At 57.4% G+C, this 14,418-nt stretch overlaps 3 protein-coding genes across 8 annotated transcripts in view; 1 reads left to right on the plus strand and 2 right to left on the minus strand.

The window, feature by feature from the left end:
- Chpf (chondroitin polymerizing factor) lies at window positions 1-4,554 on the minus strand. The gene is made up of 4 exons (XM_047543317.1): window positions 4,247-4,554; window positions 2,682-3,255; window positions 2,016-2,195; window positions 1-1,683 (listed from the first exon to the last, which is right to left on the minus strand). Exons 1-4 carry the CDS (start codon window positions 4,549-4,551, stop codon window positions 427-429), a joined length of 2,316 nt encoding a protein of 771 aa, XP_047399273.1. The 5' UTR covers window positions 4,552-4,554; the 3' UTR covers window positions 1-426.
- On the plus strand, window positions 4,006-11,239 carry Tmem198 (transmembrane protein 198). The gene is made up of 5 exons (XM_047543319.1): window positions 4,006-5,367; window positions 5,674-5,878; window positions 7,996-8,571; window positions 9,716-9,918; window positions 10,261-11,239. The coding sequence occupies exons 2-5, from the start codon at window positions 5,713-5,715 to the stop codon at window positions 10,396-10,398; spliced, it is 1,083 nt and encodes a 360-aa protein (XP_047399275.1). The 5' UTR covers window positions 4,006-5,367; window positions 5,674-5,712; the 3' UTR covers window positions 10,399-11,239.
- The window catches only part of Obsl1 (obscurin like cytoskeletal adaptor 1), a 26,540-nt gene continuing 16,824 nt past the window's right edge, over window positions 4,703-14,418 (minus strand). For 2 of the 6 annotated variants that reach the window (XM_047543312.1, XM_047543309.1), the window contains 6 exons: window positions 14,117-14,229; window positions 13,408-13,564; window positions 13,079-13,240; window positions 12,672-12,776; window positions 12,097-12,366; window positions 11,403-11,820 (listed from right to left, as the gene is read on the minus strand). In XM_047543312.1, the coding sequence (XP_047399268.1) occupies window positions 11,615-11,820; window positions 12,097-12,366; window positions 12,672-12,776; window positions 13,079-13,240; window positions 13,408-13,564; window positions 14,117-14,229 (1,013 nt within the window). In that variant the 3' untranslated portion in view covers window positions 11,403-11,614. Of the gene's footprint in view, window positions 4,834-11,230; window positions 11,383-11,402; window positions 11,821-12,088; window positions 12,367-12,671; window positions 12,777-13,078; window positions 13,241-13,407; window positions 13,565-14,116; window positions 14,230-14,418 lie in introns of those variants that run through there. The other 4 variants (XM_047543310.1, XM_047543311.1, XM_047543314.1 and 1 more) reach the window with 4 other exon arrangements.

Genomic DNA, 14,418 nt, shown 5'->3' on the forward strand with positions numbered 1-14,418 from the left:
TCCACATTCAGCCGGTTTATTAAGGGAGCTTCATCAGGGGTCCAAAAGGGAGAAGGTGGGAGATGCCCCCCTCTCTCAGCTCCCCCTGTCTCCAACTCATCTGCAGCCTGGCCCCTAGGACGAGACACTAGGAGACGTGGCTGGCGTCAGGCAGACTGTACTGCATAAATACACAGAGGCCACAGCCTGGATCAGCAGCGTCATGGGGAGACTGGGCTTGGGGTACAAAGGGGTGGCTCTGGGGGTACCTCCCCCAGGGTTTGTCCTGAGCCCAGGAAAGTCAGAGCAGGGGACCAGTGGGCTGCCCTGGGGTCCGAGGCTGCGGCCAGCCCTGCCTGGTGAGGTTGGCAGGTGCCTCTGGGTTGTTGGGAAAGAGCAGAGCAGGGTGCAGCCATGCCAGGGTGCAGGGGCCCAGGGTGGGCAGGGTCAGGTACTGTTGCCCTGCTCCTGCTCAAAGAGCAGCATGGCGAGCTGGGTTCGAGAGCCGAGGCCCTCGAGCATGCTCTGGCGGCAGCGATGGTACAGGTCCTCACTGAGCCGCGCACTGCATGACTGGGCCCGGTATCGCTGCAGCAGTGCTGGCTCCACAGCCCGCAGCACGTGCAGGCTGGAGTAGCGCAGAAACAGCTCATACACATCCAGGCTCTCCAGCAGCTCCTCCTCCTGCTCGGAAGCTGCTGCCAGCCGCCCTCGGGCGGTCACATAGTCGGAGTTGTAGAAGCAGGCCTCACTGGCTGCCTGGCGATCAAAGCGGCCTGTGTCACGGCCCAGCTCTGGTGGCCCAGGCCCCTGTGGTGGAGCCACAGCTGGGTGGAAGGCCTGAAAGTGCATGGGAAAGAAAGCCTGCCAACCAGAGATGGCATGCATGCGGCAGCGGTTCAGGAAGTCAGGCGTGAGCACCGTGTCTGGCCCGGCCAGCAGGAACAGTGTGTCCAGTGGGTGCTTCTTGGAGAGTAGATCCATGAGGCGTAGTGGGGAGGGGGCAGCTGTCTGCACACTGAGCCAGGGAACCCGGGCACCGGGGAAACGCCGCTCCAGCTCTGCCACATGGGCCTTGACAGGTGCAAAGACATCTGCATGGGCTGCCCGCTGGGCCTGTCGTGGTTCATACAGTAGCAACAGTGTCAGGGCTGCTGCATCTCCAGGCTCCAGTGCTGCAGTAGCAAAGGCCTCCAGGAAGGCAGGGGCCAGGTCACGCTCAGTCGCAGCCAGAGGCAGCAGCACAGTGAGACGCGAGGCCTCAGTGACATAGGGCACAGGCAAGATCTCCACACGGCTCAGCGGTCGAAGTAGCTGCACCCTGTGGGTAAGGGGCCTGCGGCCACCCTGGGGAGTCAGTGCCTCCAGCTGCAAGTCCAGTGTGTACTCCATACCCCGGGCCGGATCAAAGCGACGGTAGCCATTAACCAGTTGCTGCTTCTGGAGTCGTAGGGCTGGGTGGTAGCGGCGGTTGAGCTCCTCCAGAGCTGCCCCCAGAACATCAGCCACATCAGCCCGGTCAGCCCCACGCAGTGGGCAACGGGGTGAGCCATCAGCACAGGAGAAGGCATGCTGCTCTGTGAAGTAGTCCCAGCGTAGGACCTCAAAGCGCGAGGTGGGGCGGGATGGTGCTGGGATGCCCACAGGCCAGGCAGCGGCCCGCTCTCCATCAGCAGCCAGACGGCTGGTGTTCCGGATCTCCCACTGAGCCAGAGAAACAGGCCATGAGCAAGGCAGAGACCCTGGGACCAGCACACAGCAGGGGTCGGGGTACATGGCAGGTGTCACTCAGGATGGAAGCCCAGTCCTCTGCCCAAGTCTGCCCATCTGGGGCCCCCACCTATTCTTTATGCAACCGAACAGTTATAAGGTGAGGAGGGCTTTTGGAGGCTCCTCAGAGAAGGTGGAAACAGACAAGCACTGGGAAACAAGCTTGTTCTGTGTTTCTGGCTCTAGCTTTATATTTCCTGGGATCTGAAATATTAGGGCCTATTTGTTCCACACTCTTTTCCTCCCCACCCAAGCCCAGACCATACCTGCAACTCCTGGATCTCCTGGTACGTGCGTTCCAGCTCAGCTCGAGCAAAGGCCTTATGCAGCTGGTACATGTGCACAGGGTCACGCACAGGATGGGCTGTCAGGGCACTTCGGAAGCGAGGGTCCCCCTCCTGCACAGGCTCCCCAGGGCTCAGTTCCAGATAGCTATAGTGTACCCCCTGAAGAGAGGAAGGGAAATGTTCTATAACAGGAAGAACAACTGAATTGTCTTCCCCCTTGTCTCAAAGTGAGTGTCACATCTCCTCATCTTACAACCAATGGTGGACTTAGAGTCAGATTTCTGTGGGTTTGAGTATACTGTGACCCACTGAGCTTGAGTGACCTTGGGCAAGCCTCTGCCAGCTCATCTGTGAACTGGACATGCAACCATCTCAGAGCTGTCCACAGGTTCAAATAAAATAACAAACATTGAACTCCCGCTGTGTGTAAGGCTCCCTTAATTTCTCTAATCCTTATAACAACCCTGGGTAATAATTAATTCCTTTGGCATGTATGAGGGTACTGACACTCAAGAGTTAGTTATCTGCCCAAGGTCACAGGGGTAGAAAATGAAAAAATTGACACGAAGAGCAAAGCCTGTATCTCCACCACTCCTCTGCTTCTCAGTGGGGTGTGCAAGCTTAGGCAAGAGGCTCGCTTCCTACCTCCTGGTCACCAGTGCAGCCCACCCCAGTGGCATCAAGGATGCAGCGCCCCAGCCACTCGTCTGGGCGTGCACTGACTATGTCATTGCGGCAGCCTTCCAGGTGGGGGCGCAGCTGCTGTAGTAGTGTGCGCGATAGCAGCACCCCAAAGCCACCATGGCAGTAGCGGCCGGGGGTGGGCTCTCCACCAATGAAGTCCTGGGGTCGGCCAAGATAGAGGTGGGCAGCGGAGGCCAGGCTGAGACGGCCAGTTAGGCGTGCCAGTCCGTGCGCCTCGGTGTAGGTGCTGTCAGGCACGAGGAAGAACCAGTCAAAGTCATCCCCGTGCTGCTCCAGCAGGTGGCGTAGCACCAGGTGCAAGTGCCCGATGGGCCGCTCCTCGCCCAGCGTCACCACAGCCATGCCACTGGGTGTCCGGCGGCCCCGCGATCCAGTCAGGAACACCACACGCTCTAGTCGGTGTCCTAGAGTGCGGTTCACGGCCACGCCCAGAGTGGGCAATGTGGCCTGTGAGGTCAGCACCGCCACCAGCAGTCTCTGTCTGATGCCCAGTTCCGTGCTGATGTAGCGGGTCCTGGAGGAAGAGACAGGACAGGATTATTAAAAAAAAAAAGACACCAGGCAGCAGGGAGACAGCATACACAGTCTCCAGCAGGCCATACCTTCTCTGGGCCTGTTTCCTGGCCTATGAATAGGATAAGAATAGTATAGATCTCCAGGGGTTCATGAGGCTTTAAGTGAAACACTGATCTTACCCATTAGTACTTTTTGCATTTGGGAATGGCAATATCCATGCAGATAGGAGAGATACATTATGCTTCTTGATTCCTTATTTTATTACTTAGTAGTTGTGTCCTTGAGCAGAATTTAACCTGAGCCAACTTTAAAAGGGGATATTAAGGGATAGCATCTATTTTAGCCAAATGCTTGACATAAGTATATACTTATTTCTATATAATATTTTGTAATAGCACAAGCACATCACATAAATGATGTAAAGGAATATATGGCACAGGGGTGTATTGTATTGTGTTCTGGGTAAGGACAAACTAGGACAGGAACTCACCTTTGTAAGGCAGAAGGTAAATTGTCGAACTGGAATTTGAACCCAGTGTTACTTAGGACAAATGATTTCAACTCATGAGCAAGGACATTAATGAGTACATTCCCCATTCCACCCCAAGGTGGCCCCTGTAATCCATCAGGAATAAAAAACAGGTAGATCTAGTTTTCTCCTCTCTTTATACACTTATTCTATACACTAGTGATTTCTCCAACCCCAACAGTCCAGACAAGGACCTAAGAGGAGATTTGGGGAACCACTGGGTGGAGCCGGCTTAGGACAGAAGCGGGTAAGTTCAGCTCACGACGGGTTGGAGCCCAGAGAGGGCTTCAGACTGGCCCCAGGGTTTCAGGGAAGCAGGGCCATCGGAAGTTATCGGGCCCAAAGACTTCCTGGCCGGCCAGCCCCTTCCTTCCGGAGCCTGACCCGGCCTCCGGCGGCCTCCCCCACGCGCGCGTCCAGGCCGGTGCTCGGGGGTGGGGCAGGCGGAGCTGATCACTACCTGACGGCCTTCTTGGCGGCCTGGCCGGGCTGTGCCGGGTGGTAGGGCAAGACACGCGGTTCCCAGTTCTCTGCGCCGGCCCCGGGCCTCTCGCGCTCCGCTCCTGGTTGCACCGAGTTGGGTCGGCGAGCCGCGTTGGTGTTGCCGTGAGGCGGCAGCTCAGAGTCTCCGGGTTGCGGGGGCCCTGGGCCGCACGGCTCCTCCACCCAGGTGACGCTGAGCAGGCTCAGGGTGAATCCCAGGGAGATGCCCACAGCCACGGGCCCTGCGGGCCGCAGCACCGACAGCAACAGCGATGCCCGCATGGCGCCCGGACCGCGGGCCCCCGGCCCCAGCGCAGCCCCAGAGCAGCCCCAGGAGGCTCCGAGGGGGCGGGACCGGGGAGGGGGCGGATCCGGAGGGCCGGGGCCCAGCGGGCGGGCCCGCTCCCTCCCCGCCGAGCGGAGCCAGCAGCCCGAGCCGAATCCCCAGTGCAGTGCTTCGATCTCCCTCCAGTTGCGCTCGGCGCGGGAGCCTCGGCCGCTGCAGCCGCTGTCCGACGTGTCACTGCGAGGGCCCCGCCCCCGGGGTGGGGTCTCAGGCTCCAGCTACCGGAGAGGGAGGAGAAGGGGGAGGTTAAAGGGGAAGGACCCCCGGAAGTGCCCCCTCCTCAGTGCCGGAGAGGGAGACGCCGGGGGCGGAGTCCCCTACCTCCCCCTGGCGTGGTTGGTGCGTCCCGGGTGACGTCAGAAGCAGCCCGCCCCTGCTTGGATGGTGCGTCCTGAGTGACGTCAGGAGTAGAGGGCCGGAGCTGTCCATCAGCACCAAAGGCCGCGGGCGGGCTCAGGGCATGGGGCCGCGGCTCTGGGGCAGCCCGAGCCCCAGCTCCTGCTCTTTTCTCTTTCCCGGGGTCCGTCCTGAGTCCCCGAACGCCGCGGGACTGGACTGCCAGCCGGTGTTGGAGGTGGAGCGGCGACGCCGCCGCGCAGAGACCGGTGTCTCCGGCCCAGCAGCCCCATTCCCCACACGGCGGACTTTCCCTAGACCCCTGTCAGTTGGATCCTCTGGCACCCCGCAACCCCGGCCCCTCCGACCCCTGCACGGCCTCTTTCGCTCAGAAGCCCAGGTCGCCTCCAACCCAGGTAGATCTTGGACAATCTCAGATTTAGCCTCCCACAGACGGGTCTCCTGGTTGCCTCCTCACCGACTGCAAACTGCCCTCATCCATCCCCCCTCCCCCAGTCCCACTTTTAATTTCATCCCAGCCTCCTCTACTCAGGCACTTTTGTTTCCCTTTGTCTTTGCTCCCCACTCCAGGGATGCTTCCCGAGCTGCATGAAATGGGCACCGCTCCTTTGTCCACCTTGTCCTTGCTGAGTTCTCCTATTCCCACCCTCATCCTAGGGATACCCAGGACTCTTCCTTGACTTCAACTTCCTATCTGTCAGGTTGATCTGGGAGGGCGATCCCCTTCCATTCCCAGCACTATGCCGGGCACTGTGGAGACACTGCGGTTCCAGTTGCTGCCCCCTGAGCCAGATGATGTCTTCTGGGGTGCACCTTGTGAACAGCCCCTGGAGCGCAGATACCAGGCACTGCCGGCCCTCGTCTGCATCATGTGCTGTTTGTTTGGAGTCGTCTACTGCTTCTTTGGTGAGATCCCTCTCATTCCTCACCTGGGTTCCCCACTGCTTCCCCCAGTTCTTTTCCTGTGGCTTCTCAAATCACCTCCAGAATCCCTCCTTTCATTTCACACGTGTTTATAGATCATCTAGGTTCTAGATTCTAGGGAACACAGGGTTTTGAATAAGGTATGCTCGACTTAAACCTGGGTCTGTACTTTACTAATTTAATGCCTTGGGTATATTAACTTTGTCTGAGCCTCAGTTTTCTCTGTAACAAAGGGAACAATGATATTTGTCTCACATAGACTTGTTAAGAGAATTAGTAGGCACCCAATAAATAGCTATTGTAGTGGAGAGGAGTTTGGGTCAATATACTAGGGAGGCACTGAAAACACTTAGCAAAGTGATTGAACATGGTCCCTTACAACAGGGCATATTGCATGATGGGGGAGAGACTCCTAGAATAGTCACACTTGTGATACATATTAGAGTGGGCTGGATGGTAGTCACACACATGGAGATCGCCTACAAGGCAGGCTTCAGTAATCAGGGCTGCTGTGAAGAGTTGTATAGGATGGGTACTGCAAAAGGGAGCTCAGTTGAGTAGGCAAAAGGGGCTGAAATCCAGCTCATGCTCCACTTGCCAAACTTGAGGCATTGACACAGGCTCCCGTTCTAGAGAACAGTACACCTTTTTCTAATCTTCACAAAGTTATCACACGGGCTAGTGGCAGCCTAGAGTAAGTGCCCAGGGGTTCTACAGAAAGAATTGCAGAATTTCAGAAAGGAAAAGTGGGTAGGGACCCAAGGAATGCCTCAAGTAAGAGGATTATAAGTGTTTGGAACCAGTGGGGGCAAAGGAGGCTGGTAGGTTTAGGAAAAGGTGTGGTAAGGCTTGTCTCTGCAACCTATACCCTAGAATGGGTAGGTAGATGGAGTGGGAGTCAGATGGCCCTTCCCCTTCTCCTCTCCAAACCCTGGGCTGAATAACTGCAGGAGGAAGTACTTCCCAAAAAGGTTCAGAACAGGTTCTGGGCCTCTAAAGGGTCTGTATCCACTATTCACACCTACTCCCTCTGCATGGTGCTCAGTATGGCCTCATATTCCTTTTCCTGAGGTTGCTCTAATGTCCTACTCCTCTTCCTAGACTCTGAGACCTTGTCTAAGCCCTACTCCTCTCTCTGACCTCAGAAACTTTTGGACTCTGATACCTACTCTCATTCTTGGAACTGAATCTCTTCTTTATTATTGTTCTCTTTGGCTCTCCTTGACCCCATCTCTGACTTCCATCTTCCCAACTGTTCAGGATCTACACCTTCCTCACTCTTTCAGGTACTGCTAATGGGCCCAATGGCCCTATAACCTCCTTTTTTCCTGAAACCCCACAACTATTATTTCACCCTTTACTCCTCTTTCATTTCGTATCGCCCATTACAAGCCCTAGTGACCCACTTCCCAGCTATCTCATTACCTTCCATCCCTCTGAGCCCCTCTATGGCTTTTAGCTCTGATCTCTCATTCCTACCTCTTTGGTCCCTGTAACCCCATTAGTAAATCACCCCTTTCCACACTGTGATCTCAGTGATCCCATTTCTCTGGTCTCAGTGTTCCTATCTCTCACAAACCCTTTGAGTCCCAATGATTCCAGTTCTGTCAATCCCCCTGACACCCCACCCCACCCCATGGACCTACAAAGATCTCATCTTTTGGAACTCCTCTCCAATAACCTACCTCTGTCCTCTTTGTCACCTTCTAATGATGCTTTATCTCTGAAGCCCTGTGACCCCCTCAAAGATCTCATCTTTCTGAACCATCGTGACGCCTATTTCTCATGCTCTGATTCCCAAATAACTTATCTCTGAACAATTCCTCTCCAAAGACCTCAGTGACTCTGTTGTTGATCCCCTTGTGACCCCAATGACCTATTTCTCTGAGCTGTATGATCCCAAAGACTACAGTGCCCCATTACCAATTCACTCATGACTCCATCACTGATGCCCTCATGACTCCAGTAATTCCCAATTCTCTGATCTTAGTGTCCTCATCTCTGATTCTGCTGTGCTCCCATGTCCCTGACCCCTCTGAGCTCCTCCCCTAGTCCGGTGACCTCGTTTTGGCCCCTCACTGGCCTCTGTTCCCCTCTAGGTTACCGCTGCTTCAAGGCAGTACTCTTCCTCACTGGGCTGCTGTTTGGCTCAGTGGTCATCTTCCTGCTGTGCTACCGAGAGCGGGTGCTGGAGACGCAACTGAGTGCCGGGGCGAGTGCAGGCATCGCACTGGGCATTGGGCTGCTCTGCGGGCTGGTGGCCATGCTGGTGCGCAGTGTGGGCCTCTTCCTGGTGGGGCTACTGCTCGGTCTGCTGCTCGCCGCTGCCGCCCTGCTGGGCTCTGCACCCTACTACCAGCCAGGCTCAGTGTGGGGCCCACTGGGTCTACTGCTAGGGGGCGGCCTGCTCTGTGCCCTGCTCACGCTGCGCTGGCCCCGCCCACTCACCACCCTGGCCACCGCGGTGACTGGTGCGGCACTCATCGCCACTGCTGCTGACTACTTTGCTGAGCTGCTGCTGCTGGGGCGCTACGTGGTGGAGAGACTGCGGGCCGCACCGGTGCCTCCCCTTTGCTGGCGGAGCTGGGCCTTGCTGGCACTCTGGCCCCTGCTCAGCCTGATGGGCGTTCTGGTGCAGTGGCGGGTGACGGCAGAGGGGGACTCCCACACCGAAGGTGAGAGGGCAGAGGCCAGGGTGGGCCTGGAAAGAGGGGATGGCTAGGGATGGGGGGCAGGCGCTGGGGGACTTTGGGGAAGGGACAGAAGCTGTACACCTTGGCAACAAAAGGCTCAAGCTCAGGGTCTGGGAGGATGGGACCAGGTGCCACCATTCATTCCATGACAATGTATGGAGCATTGGTTCTGTGTCAACCCCATTCCAGGCACTGGGGATTATAGCAGAGATAAAACAGAAGAGGAGGGATGGGGAGGTAGCTCAGTTATAAGAGTGCTTGCCCAACATGCACAAGACCCTGGGTTTGATTCCCAGCACACAAAACAAAAAACAGAAAAGTTTCCTGCCCTTACCTGTGTACAGCTAGGGCAAATGAGAGATAATAGACAAGCAGACAAACAAGATAATTCTGGTTGTGCAGAGTGATATAAGGAGATACACAGGAAGCGATTATAGTTAAGATGGTCAAAGAAGGCTATTGAGAGGAGGTGATATGTAAGGAGAGACCTGAAGCATAAGGGGCAAGCATGCCAGGAGCTAGAGAAGTGGGAACAGCAAGGGCAAGGGACCTGAGAAGGACTGAGCTGAGTTTATTTGAACAAGAGGGCTGGAGTGTGGTAGGTGAGGTGGGGAGTCGGGCTGATGATGTGGGTCTTCTGGGCTATGAGGAGAACTCTGGATTTTATTAGGAGGGCATTGAGTTCCTACTGGAGGGTTTAAAGTGGGGAAGGATATAATGTAACTCAGTGTTCAGGATTCTTGTTCTGCTGCTGAGTGTAGAAAGCCCTAGAAGGAGGCACACGTAGGGGGCACTAGTGAGAAAGCCATGTGGCTGTCCACTTGAAAGATGGTGGTCGCTGGCCCAGGAGAGTCACCTGTGGCTTAGGATTGGGAGAGGAACAGCAGCCATGAAGGGTGTACCTAGAAGTCTAAGAATCTTACATAAAGACCTTTGGAAGAAAGTAACAACTGTAGGAAGTCCTATCTGGGAGGTGGGAGACCAGGAAAGGAAGTGATAGGGTAGTGGTAGTGGGTAATGGACAAGGAGAATCTGAAAGCGTGAAACGCCAGGTGGGGAGTAAGGGGAGGGTTTGAGGAGAAGAGGCATGTGGCTCTGAGACCCTTCTCTGTCCATCCCTCCACAGTGGTCATCAGCCGGCAGAGACGGCGTGTGCAGCTGATGCGAATTCGGCAGCAGGAAGAGCGCAAAGAGAAGCGGCGGAAGAAGAGACCCCCTCGGGCTCCCCCCAGAGGTCCCCGGGCTCCTCCAAGGCCTGGGCCCCCTGACCCTGCTTATCGACGCAGGCCAGTGCCCATCAAACGCTTCAATGGAGACGTCCTCTCCCCGGTGAGCACCTTGGACCCCTCCAGCCTGGATGGGGAGGAGGGAACATGTAGACTCTGCCTAAACGTGATCGGGCTTCCCCAGAGCTGGTCACTATCTTGAAGGCCTGGTGTTGGCCTGTCCACTGGAACCCCTGAACCAAGGGTGGGATGGAGACAGCTTTGGGGTTGGGAGAAAGGTGTCCTAAATATGAATTTTAAGTGGTAAGTGGTGGGGTTTCAGGGCTTCAGACTCTGGGAATGGGCAGTCTAGGGGAGTATCAGGCTGGTGGAATTGGGGAGAGAAGTGGATTTCAGGACAAGGATCTGCAGTGGGACTCTCACACCTGTGTTTATTTCCCCACAGAGCTACATCCAGAGCTTCCGGGACCGGCAGACTGGGAGCTCCCTGAGCTCCTTCATGGCCTCACCAACAGATGCAGACTATGAGTATGGGTCCCGCGGACCACTGACAGCCTGCTCAGGACCCCCCGTGCGGGTATAGCTGTATCTCTGCCTGTCTAGACTCTGCAGTCACCAGCTCTGCCAGCCTGAGGAGGCTTGCCAGACCACCACCCAGGCTGCCTGGCCCTGCGGCCTTTGGCTGTCCCTCTCCACTCCCTGGAGAGGACTGGCTGGCCACTAGAAGGAAGATCTATCTCAGGCTAAGCCTGGCCTGAGGGGAAAGCTCCCTTCCAAGCTCCCAAGGGACTCCTGGGGGACTTGGGGTGTGAGCCCTACTGGGGTGTGCTCAGGGGAGTGAGTGTGTCACCTATGTATGTGTGTGTGTGAGGCGGTAGGCTTGGAGGGGACACTGGGACCCTTGCCTTAGATTTCTGATTGGTAGGGCTTCTCTAGGGCTGGCCCCGCTTCCTCTCCTACTGCTGGGGTCCCATGGACCATGCTCCTGCATGTCTACATGGAGGAGGCCACCTTCCTCCCTCATCACTCCACCTCCCAACCATTCATCTAAAGGTTCTTGTCCCTGTCTACAGGGCAGACTGCAGCACCCTTCACCCTAGTCCCCTGGCCTCTGCAAAGCCATGTGCCTGAGGGCATTGTCAGGGGATGGGGTGCTGCTGTGGGCTGGGTTGGGGGGGAGGGTCAAGGGAGAGGGCTTAAATGCACGGTGCATGTCTGGTGTCTGTCATGCCACCCATGACACCTCATGCTTCTGTCTCTCCCCACCCCACCCTGTTTTACAATCTTTTATAAATGTGCCAAACTGCATGGCCTCTGCCAGGAGTGGTGGTCTTAAGTGACTGGCACTTCTGTGGGCCTTGGCCCTGTGCCACTTACTACAGGGGCTTCATGCAAGGTCTGTCCTCACAGAGAGGCACACAGAGAGGCAAGAAAATGAGCTGCAGCACTTTTATTGTTTCCCAACACCTCTGGTTCCCGTCGCCCCACCCCTGCCCTGGGTAAGGGCAAACGCCTTCCAAGCTGTCCGAGGGCACCTGCCTGGCCTTGGTTGGGTCCTGCTAGTCACCTGCAGAGGAATGACTCCACGTGGGGCTGGGGGAGAAGGGGCCACTTTCCTCCTCCCTGGCAGAGCCTGGGCACCCACCCGGGGAGAGCTGGGCCCTCGGCCTCTGCCTCACCCTTTCACAGCCTCTGTCAAGGCTTTCTGTGAGGGCAGGAAGGTGGGGTCATTGAGGGTGGGACAGAGCAGGGCATGTAAATGGAATGCAGGGATTTGGGGTAGACTGGCAAGGTATCTCCTACATGGAAGAGGAAGAAATGAAGACTAGCTTAGGAGCCATCTGTCGATGTTGAACTTGCTTAGTGAGGCAGAAGCCAGCCTGGCAGAGAGCAGGAGGGTTGTTAGTACAGCTTCTGGTGGATAAGTGGGAAAGAGGAACTGGTAGAAATGGGGTGTTCAGGAGAGCCAAACAGGGTCCAGAGGCAGAAGGGAGTAAAGAGAAACCTGATGGAAGGATGGGTAGGAATATGGAGACAGCAGACCTGTAACAAGTCACTCTTGTTGAGGAATCAGGGCTCCCTCCTCTCAGTCCTGGTTGTGATCTATCACACCCTCTCCCGCCCCCACCTCCAACACACCCCAGAACCGACTGCTATGAACCTTTTCCAAGTCCTGCAAAACCTTTCATAGGGGTGTCTCAGCCCAGCACCTCCAAAGCACCTGCTCCTACCTGGCCAGCCGGCCTGCCCCTCTGACCTCTGCCCAGTGGGCTTTACTCACCCTCTACCAGCAGCCGTGTGTTAGCACTGTCCTGGCCAGCCTGGCAGCAGTAAGTGCCCTGGTCCTCAGGTCGCACGTCATGGATGACCAGGCTGTGGGTGGGACCGTGGCTGCGCATCTCATACTTGTCTCCCGGGCACAGCTCGACCCCCTCCCGCAACCAGCACACGTGGCCCCTGGAGCGGGACACGGTCACCTCCAGCACCGCCCGGCGGCCAGCAAGAACAGTCTTCTCGCGAGGGGGGCGGCGGCACATCTGGAGAGGCAATGCTGGGAGCGGTTGGGGGGAAGGAGCTTAAGTTAATAGAAACACCCATGGCCCCAGGAGGATGAAGGTATCTTCCCTCCCTATGGCCTCCACTCCTGGCATTAGCCCTTCGTGCCACAGTCCATTCCTCTGCATCCCCAACCCACAGTCTCTTCTTCCCCAGGAAACGCGTTGCCCTCTGTGACCCGCCCCAAGACGCCCTTCCAAGAGAGAGGGGAGGCAGCGTTACTAGGACGAGCCGCCAGTCCGCCAGTCCCAGGGCCGGGGTGATGCCCACTTCCCTGTCATCCCCGCCTCAGTAGCTTACCCTCCACCTCCAGCAGAGCCAAGGACTGGGCGGGTCCCGCCTGGAAGCGGACATCACCGGCGTCCTCCACTCTCAGCTCGCTCAGCAGCAGAATGTGTTTCTTCCCTGGGGTGATGGGGGGCAGCTAGCAAGGCCGGAGCCGCCTCTGGGAGGGTTAGGGGACGAGGGTGGAGCTAGAGAAGGCCCCGGGTGGGTTGGGACGCGGAAGGTGTGCGTTGGGATGCGGAGCGGGAAGAGGAGCGCTCCGGGACTCAGAGCTGGGGGCGGAGAAAAGTCCTGAAGACCCGGTTTGTCGGGCCGTGGGGCGTGGCCTATTCGAGCTAGAGGCGGAGCTTATCGTGGTGGGCGGGGTCTGTCTGGACCTGGGGCGGGGCAGCAGGCCAGAGAGGGTAGAAATGCGGCCACACCTTCCTGTCGGATGCGGACGCGGCCTCCGGGTCTCAGCGGGCGGCCTCCGAGCTCCCAGCGCCCCGTGGTCTCGACCTCCGACACCGTGCACTCGAACGTGGCGCCGTCGCCTTCGCGGGCGCGCACGGACTGGAGCTCGGAAAGCACTGACACCGTGCGCTCTGGGGCGGAGCCGGGGCGTGAGGTGGGGTTGAGTGGAGGGGGAGGCGCCCGACCACGCCCACGCCCCGCCCCCTCTCTGAAGCACCTGGGGTCAGCCGAGCCGAAAGACTGGTCGGCGGTCCCAGTGCCCACCGAGCGTCCAGCCCCCGCTTCGCCCCGTACCTACCACGCACGGTCAGATGAACCGGCCCGGCGCGGGCGGTCCCCACCGCACAGCTGTAGGTCCCGGCGTCCGAGGAACTGCAGCGCCGCAGCTGGAGAAGGCGGCGCGACCCAAGGGCCTGGATCCGGAGCCGGGGGCTGGGACTGAGTGCGCAGCCGTCCTAGGGGTGGGAGTTGCAGAGTCTGGCCGAGCCCTGCTGAGTGCTGGCAACCGCGGGCCCTGGAGGGCGGCGCCCTCTGTGGATGCCAAGTAGTCTGGAGGCGAGTTTACTTGGGCCTCCTGTTCCCAAGCTGGGGTCGGGCAACCCCTCGTCTTCCTTTCCGGGTTGCGCCAAGAGCCTCACTTTAGGGACGTTAGGGCCCAGAAGGGGCACCACAGGCTCAGGAAGCCAGATCACGGGGAGGGTGGGGGGAGTGAGCGAGGATTCTAGAATTAGGCAAATCTGGATTCAAATACGGGCTCTAGCCCTTTTGTCTGCCCTTGGGCAAGTAAATTCATCTACTTAGCTCAGTTTCTTCCTAGGCAACAAACACGGTGGAAACAAGACCTACCCCATAGGTTTTAAGAAGTAAGGGTTTCGAAGATTAAAGGTTTAAATGTAATGTCAATCTTGGTACAGTGCCAGGCACATTCATTCAGTGAGTATTAGTTGTTCTGTCAAGGTCATTACTGTGGTTATGCAGACAAGTTTGCACTGGGGCTGGGCTCTGACCTTCTCCCAGGTAACATCAGCCAAGGCCTGGGAAAGCTCGCACTCGAATGTAGCCGTGTCTCCCTCAGTCACCTCTAGGTCCTGTGGCCCCTGCACAATGGTCACTGGGACCTCTGAGAGTGGGAAAGGGAGGACAGTACACAGGAATCATGGACAAGGGCAAGATGACCCAGCTCGTAGGGATGAGGAGGACACATGTGGGCATAAGGGGTCAGTGTCCAACACATTTAGACAAATTATCAGTGGGGGCCACTGAGTGAGGAGGGGACATGCAGGTGCAAATGCTTTAAGGGGGACACAGC

The sequence above is a fragment of the Sciurus carolinensis genome, chromosome 3, assembly GCF_902686445.1.
Source record: "Sciurus carolinensis chromosome 3, mSciCar1.2, whole genome shotgun sequence".
Taxonomy (NCBI): Eukaryota; Metazoa; Chordata; class Mammalia; order Rodentia; family Sciuridae; genus Sciurus; species Sciurus carolinensis.